We start from the raw sequence: 17,114 nt of genomic DNA on the forward strand, positions 1-17,114 counted from the left end.
ATATAAATGTTTAGTATACTGATGGAATTTTTAAGCTGCTATGAAATCGCATAGCTAAATATTTTCATAAAATCATTAGTGATTTATCTGCGATAGACTTTAAATATAGTATGAATATGTATAAAATTTCACTTCATGTACATAAAACTACAGTGAAAAACAGCTAGAAACTCATTTATCATCGCGTATTTACATATTCATGATTTATGGAAGCGATAACAAGCGGAAGCTAGAAAAACAAATTCGGGCACGTAAGTGAATTCATTATATCAATAGAAAACCTACTGTTTGCACATTTTGTTAATCAAAAATATATAATCAATCTTTTAATCGATCTGCTCACACTCAGTGTTATACATACGTGCAGCTTGATATCTATATTTTATCATTTGGTAAACTAGTTGTAATTATAATACGCTCCATTGTTATCATGGAGAAATTACGTATCTAAATGCATTACTGTTCGTGCATTATTATTCGTTATTCACTAATAGTATCAATTCAGTAAAGCATACGAAATATAATTTCTAAATATTGATCATCATTTTTAAGTATAAAATTCAGCTAATGTGACTCCAGCGCATGCGTACACTGGGAAAAAAAAGTTGTCAAGCCGTGTAATAATTTCTTTGGCTTAATTCGATAGAATCAAATGATTTTCCGATTCCAGTGACCACCTCTCAGTTGAAACAACAGTATATATGCATTAATTCGGATGGTATAGATTTTCTAATTACATGCATTTCGAGGAAATGAATATTTCTTTCATCGCACTGACCTTAATACTTTGTATTCGAGAAGTTTTCTTGAGTAAAGAAACTCAGTTTTAACTGTAAAAAATTATTGAAGGTAATAATCGCTCATTGGCGAAAATATTTATGTAATTGCTAAATGATATACTTCGTTCAATGTGATAATCATCAGAGGAAATCAAAAATTGTTTGAATTGAAAAAATGTAAACAGTTCGAAAACATGTATTCATCTGGTGGACCAGATTTTAGCGATCGTCAGAAAAATTGTTTATTTTCTATCAGATTTTACTACAACTTGTAAGAAAAATGCCTCCTTTGATCAAATAATGATGACTTTCAGTCAAGTCACAAACAAGATGTTATTTTGTGTGATACCACACATTTCATTCGAATAAAAGATGAATAGAAGTTTGGTTTCAGCAATGTTATATATCTTCTTCAGTTTAAGAAATATTCTGTTAGAGGAATTAAATACGCTTTGACTGAAGTTTCTATTTTTCTCAATGAGACATAGATCTCTTCGATGAAGATATCATACGAATAAACCAACGTATTGAGTTATCTGACTAAAAGAGTATTGAAAAATTAATCAAAGTTTTCTATAATAAACTTGAAAGTTGCTTGATGTAAAACTAGATGAAGTGTCACTATAAATAATTGTCCATTCAGGACTATAAAAATAAAATCTACTATTTAAATTAACGAATACTTGATAAATTCAACAAATTTTTTCGTCATGGTTGGTCTACTAATGACTTTGTGACTTATTTGTTCATTTGGTTGGGTTTGTTCTCGAAGTTCGTATTGAGTAGCATATAAAGAAGCTGTAGTACCATTGGTACAAAAATTTTTTGCTGTCAATATATCGACCCAGCTTTAATACTTGAAAAAATCGATCGAATTTATGTGCCGAAAATGCACCAATTATTTTTATATAACATTAAGTTACAGCACATGAAAATCTAGAGAATAGTAAGTATATCGACCTAATCACAGTACACTGCAGCTAAGCTTTTGTGAATTTAATAAAAGAAGCAAAGCGCATAAGTCCTATGTACGATTTGAATATAAAAGGAAAGTCAAATTATCAATATCATAAATTGATAGACCTCTTCAGTTTCAAAAGAAAAAGAACAGAAAATATAATAATAGTTGTATTACTTTCGAAAATCTTTTTGCCTCGACATTCTAGTACAGATTATTTGAAATGAATAGTACTTCAAACAGCTAGAATGCCAAGTGATTTTTTCATGTTAGAAGTTTCAGGCAACGAGAGAGCCCACTTTCTCAACCCCGTGAGCAAGACAGAACTGGTAACTAAAATAGCACCTCCGACCGAATATCTATTTGGTATTTCGTTAAAGAATAGTACCTGCCAAAAGAATGCAAATACTATGTCTGCCGACCTTGCAATCGCTACAGGCCCTGCCTGTTCCATTTGTAAAGCTAGAGTTAATAAAATTTGTCCGCCGAAGCTGAATAAGGCTAGTGCAACAACAAGTAGCCTGTCTGTCCCGCAGCGTGGCAAACATAGTGCACCGATTGCCCAGGTGACAACGATTGTTTGTATCAGTGCAAATGAACCAAAGTTTGTCATAATTACTGAAAAATGAAGCCCTTTCAATGCGCGCAACAATACATAGGCATTCGCGCCAAATAATGTGGCTGAAAACGCAGCGACGGCGCCCCAAAGTTCAGCATTTTCAGTTTCTACGTGATTATCCGTCAAAGATTCAACAGTCTGGCCAAAAATTAACGGAGGTCGCGTTATCAGGACAACGCCGATCAAAGTTAGGCAAATTGTTATAACATTGAATATACCGCAAGGCTCTTTCAAAAAAATTCTGGCAGATATAGCTACAAATACTGGAACGGAAAATACAATAACGGAAGCATCCGCCAAAGGCATGTGGCGAAAGGCATAAAAACTTAGCATGAGTCCCGTTGTCCCGACAAAACTTCTCAGCAGCAGCATTATCCTACGACCTTTTGGAAAAGGATGCTCCCCTTTGTATATTACAATAGGTATCGCTGGTAGCAGCACACCTACAAATCTGAACGCTGCTAGTTCCATTGGATTCACGTCCACAAGGCCCTTCACTATCACACTGCATAGTGAGAAGAATAACGACGACAGCGCCGCCAACATCAAGCCGAGGTATGGACAAGACCTGCATCTCGAGACAGAAAAGTTTCTCCGACGATTCATAGCCTCGCAGTCGCTATCTCCGTCCACCAAATGCTGAAGCTCCAAGTGTTCAGGCATTCCTGTTGCAAAGTTAAACCCAAATCCTTAGTTATTGCTATTAATTAATTCCAATGTCCCAAGAATTGGAGTACAGATGAATGACACTAACAGAAAATGGGAACAGAATCATTTGAAATTTTCAGCACAAAAAAACTGAAACGAATAGATAAATGGGAAATCAAACTGAAAACTTTTGGTAAGAGTTTCCCTAAGTGTTCAAAATTTTCATCTGAACAGGATCCATTAGCCAAAAGTTTTTTGCTAGCAAGAAACGTCGGTCGACACGATTTTTGGGTCTGAATTATGAATGTGAAATTTTGGTTTCTTCTACGTTACTAGTAAGGGAAAAAATAATTTTTTTTATTAAAACTTACTTTTGTAGAAACCAGAGCAATTTTTCCAATTTTAAGAAAAATAACTGAATTGTCAACTTGACTTTCTCGTATTAAACCCCAAATGTAATCTTCCATCATATTCTTGTATGAGAATTGAGATCAATTGGGGTTAATTCTGATGATTTTTCCGTATAATAATAACAGTTAATGAGTATTCAAGTTACGAAAATAGAAATAGACAAGTAAGGACTTACTTCTGGGCCTTATGCGAGTAATATGCAATTTCCTACCGTTTTGATCAAAGTACTACCACCTGCTGCTCGTAAAATTAATTAAAATCTTCAAAACTGACTTATCGACGTAAACCAGACAAATGCAAACTTTAAGAGCTAAGAATGGATATTCTCGTGTTTTTCGTTGCCTAGCATCAGAATTTATGCATTAAAATAAAAACCCAGAAAAAAGTAGTTTTTTTATCGACCTGTGTAATGAAGGGAAATTTTTGATGATAAAATTTCAAAACAAAACAGAATTTGTTATTATACACGTGTGGAGGCCACAAAAATCTATTAGACGATGTTTATCTTATCCTCAACGGATCTGTGATCTGCAGGAATGATGTCATCTAACATGATATAGATACAAGTTTTATTATGAAGTACACTTTCGACTACGTGCTCATGATGGCATATTCATTAACAGTTGATAGTGAATAGCCAATGAAACAAGCTTATGTAACATTACTCCCGATCAAAATCACTGACTTGAGTCGTTGAGCAGAAATACATTGTAACACTAAAAATAAATTTACCAATATCTTCTAAAGCACTAAGGTTTATATTGATCCACTTTGCTTGCAAACATCATGACTTGAGTACACATCAAATTAAACGTTCTCAATCATCTATGATTGCACATTTCAAGATATGTCAACATTATCATCTACGAGTAGTGATGAAATTACGCTTGCTAGACGATCTTAATCTGGCGTTTTTTTTTCTCCTTTTCCTCAATTTTTGCCTTGAAAGATTACACGAAAATTTGGGCAGCGAATTTTAATAATATTTCGAACATTATTGTTAAACATTACGTAAAAAACAAAAACAAGACGAAACTACTGCTGGTAGAAATGATGAATAAGATAACCTAGTTCGTAATCATCAAATCTCAGTGTTTTTCGAGAAAAAAAAAACGGTTTGAATGATATCATTTTAAGAAAACGTTGCAAATATTAACGCTAAAAATGAATATTTTTTAATTGAATTTATCCGTCACAGGGATAGAAAGCTACGAACAGAATATTGATCCAAACTTACCGGTTATTGAGGAAAAAAGACCGTATTCGATGATATCCGGAGTTCTCGAACAAACGAAGATGATAAAAACGAACTGTCCACCGATAAATTAACACCGCTTGCCGATGAAGATATTGTGAAAATGTTAATCATCGCATGGTTATATCCGTTATATCGAGCTATCGATCAGCTGAATACCCAAAAATGCTGTTCGCTGGACGCCATTTTTAAAGCTTTCGCTGATTAGTTTTACCCAGGAAATAATATTAGCGAGGAGACACATCCCCGCGTTACAAAAGCGAGACGAGCGAGACACATTCTCGTCGCAGGTTTGTGATCCAGTAGCGCTGCTCGCAGCGCTGGCTTCGTCCGTTGCACTAACGATAAGCTTAGAGTTGTCGCTTGTAATGACACCTCGAAAATTCGGGGATGCAAAACTCTTATACCGCTATAGCGATCAGAGTGAAACTTGGGCAGTTAATACCTTATTTTGGCAAGAAGTGGAGTGTCTTTTTACTGTTTCAAAATTTAGAAAAAAATTATACAAGCATGCCGGTAATGCAGGCGTGTAATGTCGGTAAGAATTGCATCCCCGCATTTTCGAGGTGTACAACGTAAGCACCAGAAGAGGTGCGTTTCGATCATAGGCTTATAAAAGTAGACCGAGAGCTCCTATAAGAGGCATCATGCTCCGATATTAGCTCCTAGTGCTGTCAACAATCTTTTATCTCTCTTGCGCAGCCCAGTTCGTGGGTAGCTCTATCTCTATCCTAGGGAGTTTTTAGTGCTGCCGGTTAATTTAGGAACGCACTGATGGTTGCATTATGGTGCACTGTTGTTGATGGCGATTATCCAAATGATATTTTTTGAGTCTTGTCATAGGGATTATGGGCGTTGACTGAAGAATATATTCTTCAGTCAACGTCAATTTGACGCCCGATAAAATCCAGCGAAAGAAAGCCCAGCATTTCCCATTTGCAAGGAAAAAATGCACCAATCTATACATCGACCGAGTAGAGAACTACATGAAAATCAGTGCGGAAAACCTTGAAAAGATATCACGTAATCGCTCTCGGTTAACCGGCAAGCGCGACTGCCTTTTGAAATGTCAAACCAGTCACATGATTTCCCGCAAGTTTCCACTCACGCGTTCCACGCTCGGCTCGCTCGGCTGAATCGTCTAAACAATTGAAAGTGTTCCGGTAGCGTCTTGCTTCTTTTCGGTATCAGAGTATTTTTGGTTCAGTATGAAGTTTGTACATAATATTTTGAGCAGAAATTTTCGTAATTCACTACTAGAAGTATCAGCAAAAATTATCGTCATACCAAATGCCTCATACATCAGGTCCGCAATAGAGTTACGTAAATGAAAATATCCCCTAACCTATAAAATATATTTTTGATTATCTTTACCGATTTGCCAAAAACTCTGAACGTAGAATCGTCCAGGTACTAAGTGCAAATCTACTACACCTCGCTATGATTTTCGGCTCAAGTCGGCAATGATCCGGTTATAATTTAAAAAAAATAGACCTATATGTACTGATGTTTATTTATGAACAGTAGCTAACCTTGTACTGAAATATTTTCAATTCATTTCAGGCTCTCGGAGGTTGGAAAATTAGAAACACCCAAATTGCAAGGGAAGTATGAAACGGGACAACTCATTTTTCATCGAGTATTCGGCTATCGAGGTGTTGTTCTGTTTCCTTGGCTTGCACGTGTTTACGACAGGGATGTGCCGAGCAAGAAAGAGGGGTAACAATAATTCCAGTTTCCGTTGTTATTAAAATCATACGATGCTATTGAAGTTCAAACATTACTGTAACAATGCATTGTCAGAACAGTTTGTTATTTCCTCACTTTAAAATTATCTGAAATTCAGTAAACTCTTAAACTTTAGAAACAAATTCGACTGCTTCAAAGTTTTTCTGGATATACAAAATATTAACATTAATTTTAAAGTTTCGTTACGTTGATATTCTTAACTTCAGTCTCATTTCTTATTTTTATCACAGATCTGACGATGGAAAGTTTACAAGTGTGAGTAAAGAAGTCAAAGGGAGAACGCATACTTTCTATCAAGTCCTAATCGATCAGAGGGATTGTCCTTACATCGTAAGCTGCTAACTCAATTTTTTTGTCTTTCAAAACACTTTCGAAATTACATAATCTAACATGTGACACAATTTGTTTCTCCAAGAGAGCACAAACAGAGGCGGTCACATTTTTGGGAAGTCATGAAAGTAGCCGTAGTCTTTACGCAATTCCTGGGTTGGACTATGTTGCGCATGAAGATATATTGCCATACTCTACAAACGAAAAAGCAGCATTGCAGCACGAGCTGTTTGACAAATTTTTAATCTACCACCAGGATAGAGACCCCCCATTTATAGCACACGAGACACTAAGGGCATGGCAGAAGAAGAATCATCCCTGGTTAGAATTATCCGACGTTCACAAAGAGACCACAGAAAACATAAGAGTCACAGTAATACCCTTTTATATGGGATGCAGAGAGAGCCAAACGACCGCTGTATATTGGGTAAGTGATTACTAATACTATCAAAATTCGAAAGTTCCATAGCTGCAGTTGATTACCTTAGATAGAAAACAATCCCGAAGCATCGAACAAAAGTTTGATGAACTCTGTGGAATTTTGTCTGATTTCAGAGTCATAGGATCACTTTTAACTAAGTTATTTAACTGAATTCTAGTGCTTTCGAAGTTTTACTATTGTCTTAGATATACTGAGATTCTGAGCTCTGAAAATGAGGCCAAATAAAAAATTTTTTTGAATAAAACTTGAATGATCCTATTCATCATGCAACAAAATGTTTACTCTGGTTGATTCAGTGGCGGTATTGTATTCGCTTGGAAAACTTGGGGGACATGAGCGTGCAGCTTCGAGAACGGCATTGGAGGATATTCAGTTTGTCGGGAACTCTGGAAACTGTTAGAGGGAGAGGAGTTGTAGGTCAGGAACCAGTCTTGTCAAAAACCTTGCCAGCCTTCCAGTACAGCAGTCATGTTAGTTTGCAGGCTCCCAGTGGTCACATGTGGTAAGTTAACAACACCTGTGAATATCCGTATCTTACTCCAGCCATGGCAAGTGTGTTTCAATGATATTCTGTACTTTCATACAGTTGAAAAATTTTCTGTGATATTTTGTTTTTCACATTGTTCGAACGTAAGGTCATAATTTTTTCGATATCCCAATCTAGGGGTACGTTTAGAATGGAACGGGAAGACGGTTACGCGTTTGATTGCCGAATACCTCCGTTCTCTTTAGAATCTAAGAGTGAAGAACCACCAACTCCGAATGCTGACTCGTAAGCATCAATGGTTACCCATACTAGGTGTATGACTATAAAAAAAACCGAACTTGAAAATAAATGTTGATAATTTCTGCTTAGATTTTGACAAATTACGCATAATGACTCCCATATTGGGTAGTTGATTAAAGTTCTGTCAATAACATCTCCCTGTGAGTCTTATTTGTATATATTATTGTATTAAAGAAATAGAATATGAATCGATATTTTTCATTCCCAACCTGTGGTTTAAAATTAAGAAAAAAACTAAAAAGAAGCTCAAAACTCAAATCATGCATCACAAAATTTTCTCCCCAACACCGAACAATACGACACATTGTCTAACAATTCAATATAAAAACAACCATATTCGTAAAAACAAAACTTTTTAAATTTCACTTTTTAGTGGCATAACAATTGCAACATGTCATCACTACTGGTATTTCAATAAAATTAATAAGACTAAGTCATTGAACTCGACTAAATGTATACAAATTATCTATCATCATTCATCAGGGAAGGACTTCAACCTCATTAGTCAATTATTATTCAACTATGAAATGTGTAATAGCATTAGTCGTGAAGGATAAAAGAGATGTAATGTATATTCTGAGAGGTGTAGTTATTTACGCGACTAGTTCTTAAGTAGTAATTTAATATAAATCAGAAAGTGAATTAAATGTCCCAAGTAAGATGACAAATTGAGTTTGTATATGTCGTACGTAATGAGTACGTTGGCTGAAGATTATACAGGGTGACGCGGTTCTAGCTGAAACGTTTTTTACTTTTTACGTGAAATTTCTTGTTTGCGCATTACAATTAGGTAGCATCTGATGACCCAGACCAAAACTGGTGAATTATGCGCTCGGCAGCTGTTCTGAGTTGGTTTTGAGGCCTCAAATACTATCAGATTGGCCAATTACAAACGGCTGCAATTTTTGCAAACGACAAACTTCCTATATGAAAAGTAAAAAATATTTTTCCCGCAGATTAGGGGCCATTCATCAATTACGTAAGGGTCCAGAGAGGGAGGGGGGATTTCAAAAATCTCTACATGACCTTATCTCGGGGGGAGAGGGGGAGGGGGTAAAAGCCATTGTTACGTAATATTTTATTACTCTTCCAAATACTAAATAATTATTCAGAATAAAAATAAAAATCTTTGATTTATATCAAATAATGACGTGTTTTAGTGTAACTGAACCTTTTTTAACAACATTCAACTATTTAACGCTTCTTAGGGTTAATTCCAGGTAAAATCTTACATAAGAAAGGGGAGGGGGGGTCCGAGAAATCTTACGTGTCCTTACATGGGGGCAGGGGGGGTCAAAAACGGCCAAAATCGTCCTTACGTAATTAATGAATGGCCCCTTATCATGAGAAATAAATCTGTACGTTCGAAATTCGCGCGTTGCGCCGCAGTTCGCGTTCATTTGGAAATCAAGATCCCTATATACAACCCAGAATTGATGATTGCCATGATTTAGATTTCTAATTTTCGTTCTCCTCTGCGGTCTCTGCTGTACCATTAATAGAAATCAATAAAATATATCCCGGCCAAAGAACGAGGTCAAAGGCCACGCATATTTTTCTTCAACTCGGCGCGATCTAGTTCCCCGCCCGGGCACCAGAAGCGATAGTTTCGTCTCGCTCCAGCGTCGCCATCGCCTTTCGACAATCAGCTGGACTATACAATACTCCCAGATATTCCGGCGTGCCTCGTCTTAGCTGCCACTGTTTCTCGAGCGTCGAAGAAATCAACTCGTAACTGCCGAACGATGGTTGCCTGTAAGTGAACCTCTACCTCATTTGAAACTGTATTTTTCAACCTAGATACTTGTAAACGCAAACATTTTTTCGACTAAATTCAATTAGCCAACAATCTGATACAAACTGCATATGTATTCAAACTTATCGTTGAAATAGCGGTACTTATAGTTACGAGGGACTTCATATCGCTACACTGTAAGGGGCAACAACATGAGTGGGTGGTTTTTTTTTCGCTGAGTCATTTTGCAGGCATTGTTCTTTAAAATTCCCCGTCAAAAATGTCATTTGAACAGCATAAAACACTTCGAAACAGTCCCAGGCGGCTATTCGCTACTCATATATTATCAAACGTTGTAAATGCAATTTTATCAGAGGTTAGAATATGACGTGCTAAATAGGTCAACACTGGGCTCAGCTGGAAAGCTGTCACTTTAACCAATCGGGTGGTCTGAGGGGATTGGGGCGGGCGGGGCGGACACGAAGTGTTTTGACAGCTGCCCGGACTTCGACGCAGAATACACGCTCGTATCTTGCGATGTCATTCCTCGAACTCAAAATATTATTCGACTTATTGTTAGATATACCTGCGATTCTTTTGACGATTCGTTTACGCCATTATACCAAATATTTTTATTTCGTTAATCATAATGCAGCCTGCTTTTCATTTAGACAGATGTATCAAAATATACGCTATCTTTTGTTTTCTCTGCCATTGCTCGCAAGGAAACTCTTCCATCCAAGATACTGTTATTGAGAATTTTTTTCGCAATTATCACTGGTCGACCTCGGAACTGTGTTTAGATCTCCAAATCTTTTAAGTCCATGTATTTTGTATGTAATTTTGACCAAAAACATTAATACATTTTTCTCTTTTGCAAAAAGAAATAAAAAACGGCATAACATTATTTAATTGATGTAACGATAATGTAACGAAACACTGAATGTAAATCACTAAATGTAAATCACTATTTTGCAACTATTGATTCACTGATGAAGTTGAATTTTAGAAATAAAAGTTTGTTTTGACTTTATTACAGTTCACTTAATCTGGGACAATTCTGAGGTCACATGACGATAATTTTTAGAGAACATGCTTCGCAAAATTACCATTACAAATTTCAACCTTCTAAAATGACTAATCATCAGCAACTGAATACAGTAGCTCTTTGTGTGCTTTGACTGAAATAAATCAAGGTCTGCCTACATTCATGGTGCGATTTTCTATTAGAAATGTGCCAGAGTAGCTATGCTGATCAGTAAAAATACATAAGAGAAAGTAGCTCCGCCTTTAAACGTATTTGTCAGTTTGTATATCAATATATGTACATTTATATCATTTTACCCTGCATTAATATTAATTGAATTGATATTTATATTTATAAATTAATCGTGTATAATAATAATTAAACTGAGTGCCTTTAGAATGTTTCCAATTATATTTAACTGGTAAGCGTTATCGTGATCCAAAATATTAAACAAATAAACAGATAAGTTCCCCAGCCGCACCTTGAAAACGGACCCGATTATTCAATCTGTACAATTATTTGTAGCTTTCACCGTATTCAATAACAATCCTGCAGACACTAAGATGTAGCCTATATCAATCTATGCGAAATGCGCAGCAATGGGATAAACACTTTTCTTTAAATGTAATTGCGGTTTTAACTTGTCCAGTTGACTTTTGGTTAGATGAGATAAAAATTAATTATCTTGCAACATTCTCATGTGCCTCAACCAAAACCCAGTATCCTTCTTATTACCATTGCTTATGTCAGACAGAGAAAACCTTTGAGGATTTGGAACTGTAAAGAGACACATGTTGGTCTCATGTTTAATGTAATTGAGCGCCAGTAATCAAACACTATCTTTTTCAAGCAGCAGGGGTTCTCACTCCGGACATAATCAGCAAACTGCGTAACAAGTTTTACGAGAATGAGAAAAATGTTTTGGCCCAAAACGTGTGCACCAAAATTGATCCTCTCGAGGCATGCATGTCTCGTCAGTACCTCGAAGAGACTCAACATGTTTTCAATCACAAAGTCGAGCTGGAAGGGAAACCGGTTACAAATCAGAAGAACTCTGGACGTTGCTGGATATGTGCTACTCTGAATGTTATACGAATTCCGTTTATGCAACAGCACAACTTGGATGAATTTGAATTTAGTCAGGGATACTTATTTTTCTGGGATAAGGTACAGTTTGCCAAAAATTTAAGGCTACGTATTGAAAATGGTGTCAAAATTTTGGAATTCAAACATTTTCCATTGAAACGTTGATATCAAAGTAGCGAAAGCATTGTAGAAAACTTCTTGGTTGGTAAATACAAAAATCTAACTTTATTTCAGATCGAACGATGCAATTACTTCTTGCACAACATGGTGAAGGCAGCTAAGGCAGGAGAAGCAGTGAATGGCAGGCTAGTATCATGGCTCTTGCACGACCCAACATGCGACGGTGGTCAATGGGACATGATTGTGAATCTCATAAACAGACATGGTCTTGTTCCAAAGAAGCTGTTTCCAGAATCATTTAGTTGTGACTCTACCATGCGTATGAACAGCTTACTGAAAAGCAAGCTCAGAGAATTTGGAAAAGCTTTACGAGACATGATTGCTGGTGGAGCGTCAGACGTTGATATAGAGAATCAGATCGTCGAGCAAATGACAGTGATATATAGAATTATTGGTATCTGTCTAGGTATTCCCTCGGAGAAATTTACATGGGAATACTACGACAAGACAAAAAATTATAATTGCATTGGACCGATAACACCGGTTGAGTTTTATGAAAAATATGTCAAACCAAGCTTCAATGTCGACGACAAAGTTTGCTTGGTAACTGACCCCCGGCCAACAAATCCATATGGCAATCTTTACACGGTTGATTACTTGGGAAATATAGTCGGTGGACGATCAACAATATACAACAATCAGCCTGTCGAGTTACTGATGAACCTCTGTGCCGAAAGCATAAAGCAAAACGAACCAGTATGGTTTGGCTGCGAGGTCGGCAAACGGCTTGCCATGAAACAAGGCATTCAAGATCTGAAAGCGCACGATTTCAAACTTGTATTCGGAACAGATGTTCAAATTGGTCTAACCAAGGCGGACAGACTACTATATGGAGAGTCTATGATGACTCATGCGATGGCATTTACTGCAGTCTCTACTGATGTGAGTCTCGATTCATTTGGTCAATTTGTGCAGTTAGTTGTTGAAATGCGTCTTTCCACAGTACTCCCTGTTTGTTCACTCTTTACTGTTTGTGTAACCCATGCCACAAGGAGATAAGAATTGTCATTTATCTGAGTGGCTATTTTTATTCTGGTATACAGCGACATTAAATAGTAACACGATTCCAAGTTATGCAGAATAGCCAACATTTACCACGTAGAGGGCTTAAACCAACTTTTATTTATAACTGCAACGTATATGCACTATTGCGCTATGCATACAATGAAGGATATCATGTCTTCGTAGGAAAATTGATTCATATAATTTCGTATCACATTGTGTTGCAATAATCTTTCAACCAATTTGATCTCTTCACCTGCCGTCTTATACTATTTTTTATGATGAGTTCAAATTGTTTCAACTGAAACGTGGTATTATCACCACTGCCATTATGTTTGAAGATATTTGCAAGATCAATAATTATGTCAACTTTGCTGATAACAGGATCGTCATGTAAATCAGTTTTCTTATTTTTTCAGGAAAATGGGAAGATCAAGAAATTCCGAGTTGAAAATTCGTGGGGAGAGGAACGTGGGGAGAAAGGTTATCACGTGTTATCCGCGGACTGGTTTTCAGAATTTGTATTTGAAATAGTTGTGGATAAAAAATATGTGCCCGATGACGTTATGGCCGTGTTTCGACAAGAACCCACTGTTTTACCAGCATGGGACCCTATGGGGACTCTCGCACAATGATAAGCGCTTTTCAATAGGTACCAGAAACAATTTATTCTTATAAATAAGATAAAGTTCAATATTGGGGCTGTTCTGGAGTCGATTTCAACACACATTCACACGCATAAAACAATATCCCAGTATCTCATTATAGTACATACATTGTAACGCTTCAAACTAATTTTAATCTTAAGAATACTTTTTCTCTTTCTGAAGATTGGTCAAGATTTGCATACGCTGTAAGCACTTATCTCGTGTTTTCACATCGTGCTTTCAACTAATTGCACGCATATTAATATCACTGAACGCCTGTTACTCTTTCAGAATCTGCTTCATACAGCAGGATGTTTATGTATAAGCTGACATCGACTCCATCCCTGCCTGAGGGGCCGACACTCTTTTATTAGAAAAAAATTTGTGGTTTGATTACAAAGCTGGAGTGATTAAACAACATGAATAAGATCTGGTCAAGTACTTTTTATATTAAAAATGCGTAACAGTACTAGAGAATGGATGGCAAAAATCTCAACTTGAAAAAATCGGAACGCACTTTATAATTTTTACGTGAACATTTCGTAAAAGGGGTAAAAATCTTTCTACTTAATCAGATTTTACGGCCTCCTACTTTCTACTCCATCTATAGGGAAAATAAATCGTGTTTCGTGCTGATCCAAGTCTTTATGTCCCTCAAGAAGTGCATAAATTAACTGCACGTATTGGTACCGTCAAGAGTAATGTCTCAGCGAGTCAATTTTTTATAACAATCGCTCACCGTTCATTTTTAGAGATTTAAGAAAAAATGTATAAAATATAAATCAAGTATACGTAGTCATTTGTGTACACCTTTGGTGAGTAGCTAGGCTTGTTAAGTGAAGTCATGTTGCTAGTCATTGACCAAAGATAGATTGTCAAAGTATACCCAATATTGAAACCGCGACCGAATACACACGAAATTACCAAAAATAATCACGTCTAATCGTAACAACATTCTTTCTGTTTGACCAATTGATGATGATGTTCATGAATTCGTGGTTAGATATTAGTCAAATCAATTAAACCTATCTTACGCTACCATATTTTATGTGTATGTAACACGGAATTAGGTGAAACTGAACTTTACATCAGTAAAATAAATTACCTTAGTAACGTTTATGAAGTAACGGGAATTTCACGTAATTTTTAGCCATTCAGCACAAGATTAATTGTTGATGAGTTTTACCATTGCTTGTGGTATTGTCTTATACGTTATACTCAATTAATTTTGATAAGATCGTTTGAAATATGTGTATGGACATTATCGCATGCAACCACCAAATAATAGAATGTGTACTATGATAAAACATTATTTACGCCATTACACGAATATTTCAAATTGATGAAAAAAACATAATCAATTTTATTCTATTGTAAGAAAATAAACCTACACTAGAATCAGAACCTCAATGCAAAACATGATTTGCAGAATTTAACATGAGTTTCGAATTTCAGCAGTAATTGTCAATTGGGGAATTATAGGATTTCTAAAAGACAGACACAAGTTAGTAATTTAATAATGAAAAGGAAACAAGAACTACCAAACCTTATGTATATACATCATTTAAGTGTTGTGTTTATCAATTAATGAATCAATTTGTAAAATTATTTTTACCTCAATAAATTCTGCATCAGTCATATAATATGTCGAATGAAGAGTCAAGATACAATTTGAAGTAGGTATCCAAAAATATGACAGAATATCTGCTCGTTTCAGAACTTTGTATGATAAAGATGAGGAAATAAGAAAAAGATGCGACTTGATTTTCGACTTGTGAATTATGAGTTCATCCAAATTTTTTGGTATTAGAGCTCACAAGGGTAATTAAAAAATTGACTAAAACGGTAAAAGGAATCTGCCTGTTATTTTTCATGACTAGTTTATTTACAAATATACAAAGTTCATCGTCGGAAATAAAGTCCAACATGTAACAACGTATGCTAAGATTTTTTCAACTGTCGTTTAACTTGATAAGTATATTGAAGTTTCGCCCAGACTCCTTTGCACATGTTTTGTAATCGTATGTCTTTTTCATCTACACCCAATCGATAAGTTTCTCGAACTATGTTCTTTGAAACCCTGAGATATCCACGTTGCAACAAACTCAATGCAGCCCACAATTTGCATCTGGCTACTAAAAGCGCATCTCCCAAACGTAGAGCCAACTGCAATTGCCTAACGGATATTTTTCCAGCCATTTCAGCCTGAAAATGGTATATCATATCAAATATAGGTGGTAAGTAAACAGCATCTATTTAGTACAAAAAAATTGGCGGTGACTCTTATGCCAAAGATATATGAACATACATACAATCTAATTTCCTGATAAGAAAATTTTATGATTCACAAATTTTAAGTATTCAATGTGATGTTTATGAATTTTTATAGATGTAAGGTGACTACTTTCATATGACAAAATCTAAGGTCATCTTACACAATGTTCAAATGTTTCTCCTAGTGCAGAAAATCCTCCTCCGAGAGTCGACAGCCAGGACATGGCATGGTCAAGTTCTCTCCGTTCCAAGGCCATTTGGGTGATTTTCTCATTCCTAAATTATATTCAATTACTATGGTTAAAATCGCTGCTATGTGTTGCAATCGTCGAAGGCATTTGAAAATACTTGCCATTTGTAGTCGAGGTACTGTACTTTAGGCATCCGTAGCCTAATATAAATAACGAAATCCATATCTGCATGTGCTTTAGATCTGTAGTATTCTCGCAACATATTCAGTGACATTTGACGATAATAACTCGATCTTTTCATAGTATAAGCATACTTTGATACTAGATATGAATTTAGACCCCGTCGATTCAGTTTGAAACATACGTAATTAAATTCATCTTTTGCCCTGTCTGGCGCTATTTTATCAAACCTGGCGTAATCTTTGGTACAATTGCTAATATAACTCGGAGCAACGATTAAATCGTCAAAAATGTTATTATTTGCATAAATAATTATATGAATTTCCGAGTCTTCCATTTTCAAACACTGGCCTATAAAATTAGTACGATTTAAGCAGTTTATCATTAAGTACGCACGGGTTGAAGTTTCTTTTTTCTTATATTCAGAACGAAAATATTGAGCAACAAGTTTTGCAGGTTAAGTACCAAGTGGAATGGAAAGAGTGAAGAAAAAGAAACGCGGTTTAAAGATGATTTGAGATGTAAGGTATTAAGGATATAAGGTGATACAATGACGGTAAAATTGGTAATGCCAAACAAACTGAAATCGACACCGACTTTCTTAGATTTTCACACGTGATTCATATTCCATGAACAATAAACAATGGAATGACAGGTTATGTTAGGCTCAGGTACCGAACTAGTTTCTCGAAAAACAATCACATCATAACGAAAGCAAAAGTCCGAGTAGACGAATTATTTGCAAACGAGATAATGGCGGAATCGATAGGTATGTATGTATGTACAAATGACACTGCAAACTGTAGTATCGTCG

General features: G+C 35.9%; 4 protein-coding genes across 8 annotated transcripts; 2 read left to right on the forward strand and 2 right to left on the reverse strand.

The window, feature by feature from the left end:
- Window positions 1-1,520: 1,520 nt before the first annotated feature.
- LOC124407511 (solute carrier family 35 member G1) lies at window positions 1,521-4,870 on the reverse strand. The gene is made up of 2 exons (XM_046883724.1): window positions 4,653-4,870; window positions 1,521-3,021 (listed from the first exon to the last, which is right to left on the reverse strand). The coding sequence occupies exon 2, from the start codon at window positions 3,017-3,019 to the stop codon at window positions 1,973-1,975; it is 1,047 nt and encodes a 348-aa protein (XP_046739680.1). The 5' UTR covers window positions 3,020-3,021; window positions 4,653-4,870; the 3' UTR covers window positions 1,521-1,972.
- A 915-nt stretch (window positions 4,871-5,785) lies between these two features.
- LOC124407512 (polymerase delta-interacting protein 2) lies at window positions 5,786-8,219 on the forward strand. Of its 4 annotated transcripts, none has more exons than XM_046883725.1 (6): window positions 5,787-5,988; window positions 6,234-6,389; window positions 6,650-6,749; window positions 6,835-7,176; window positions 7,488-7,693; window positions 7,856-8,219. In XM_046883725.1, the coding sequence occupies exons 1-6, from the start codon at window positions 5,879-5,881 to the stop codon at window positions 7,965-7,967; spliced, it is 1,026 nt and encodes a 341-aa protein (XP_046739681.1). In that variant the 5' UTR covers window positions 5,787-5,878; the 3' UTR covers window positions 7,968-8,219. The 4 variants fall into 4 exon arrangements, with proteins under 4 accessions (XP_046739683.1, XP_046739684.1, XP_046739681.1 ...); XM_046883726.1 differs by having other exon boundaries at window positions 5,787-5,976; XM_046883727.1 differs by lacking the exon at window positions 6,234-6,389 and having other exon boundaries at window positions 5,786-5,988.
- A 1,374-nt stretch (window positions 8,220-9,593) lies between these two features.
- LOC124407510 (bleomycin hydrolase) lies at window positions 9,594-14,737 on the forward strand. Of its 2 annotated transcripts, none has more exons than XM_046883722.1 (4): window positions 9,594-9,733; window positions 11,591-11,907; window positions 12,061-12,888; window positions 13,428-14,737. In XM_046883722.1, exons 1-4 carry the CDS (start codon window positions 9,724-9,726, stop codon window positions 13,641-13,643), a joined length of 1,371 nt encoding a protein of 456 aa, XP_046739678.1. In that variant the 5' UTR covers window positions 9,594-9,723; the 3' UTR covers window positions 13,644-14,737. The 2 variants fall into 2 exon arrangements, with proteins under 2 accessions (XP_046739678.1, XP_046739679.1); XM_046883723.1 differs by having other exon boundaries at window positions 11,594-11,907.
- A 540-nt stretch (window positions 14,738-15,277) lies between these two features.
- Window positions 15,278-17,047, reverse strand: LOC124407513 (uncharacterized protein F58A4.6). The gene is made up of 3 exons (XM_046883730.1): window positions 16,282-17,047; window positions 16,091-16,205; window positions 15,278-15,860 (listed from the first exon to the last, which is right to left on the reverse strand). Exons 1-3 carry the CDS (start codon window positions 16,683-16,685, stop codon window positions 15,597-15,599), a joined length of 783 nt encoding a protein of 260 aa, XP_046739686.1. The 5' UTR covers window positions 16,686-17,047; the 3' UTR covers window positions 15,278-15,596.
- Window positions 17,048-17,114: the final 67 nt, after the last annotated feature.

The sequence above is a fragment of the Diprion similis genome, chromosome 6, assembly GCF_021155765.1.
Source record: "Diprion similis isolate iyDipSimi1 chromosome 6, iyDipSimi1.1, whole genome shotgun sequence".
In the NCBI taxonomy this organism is placed as follows: domain Eukaryota; kingdom Metazoa; phylum Arthropoda; class Insecta; order Hymenoptera; family Diprionidae; genus Diprion; species Diprion similis.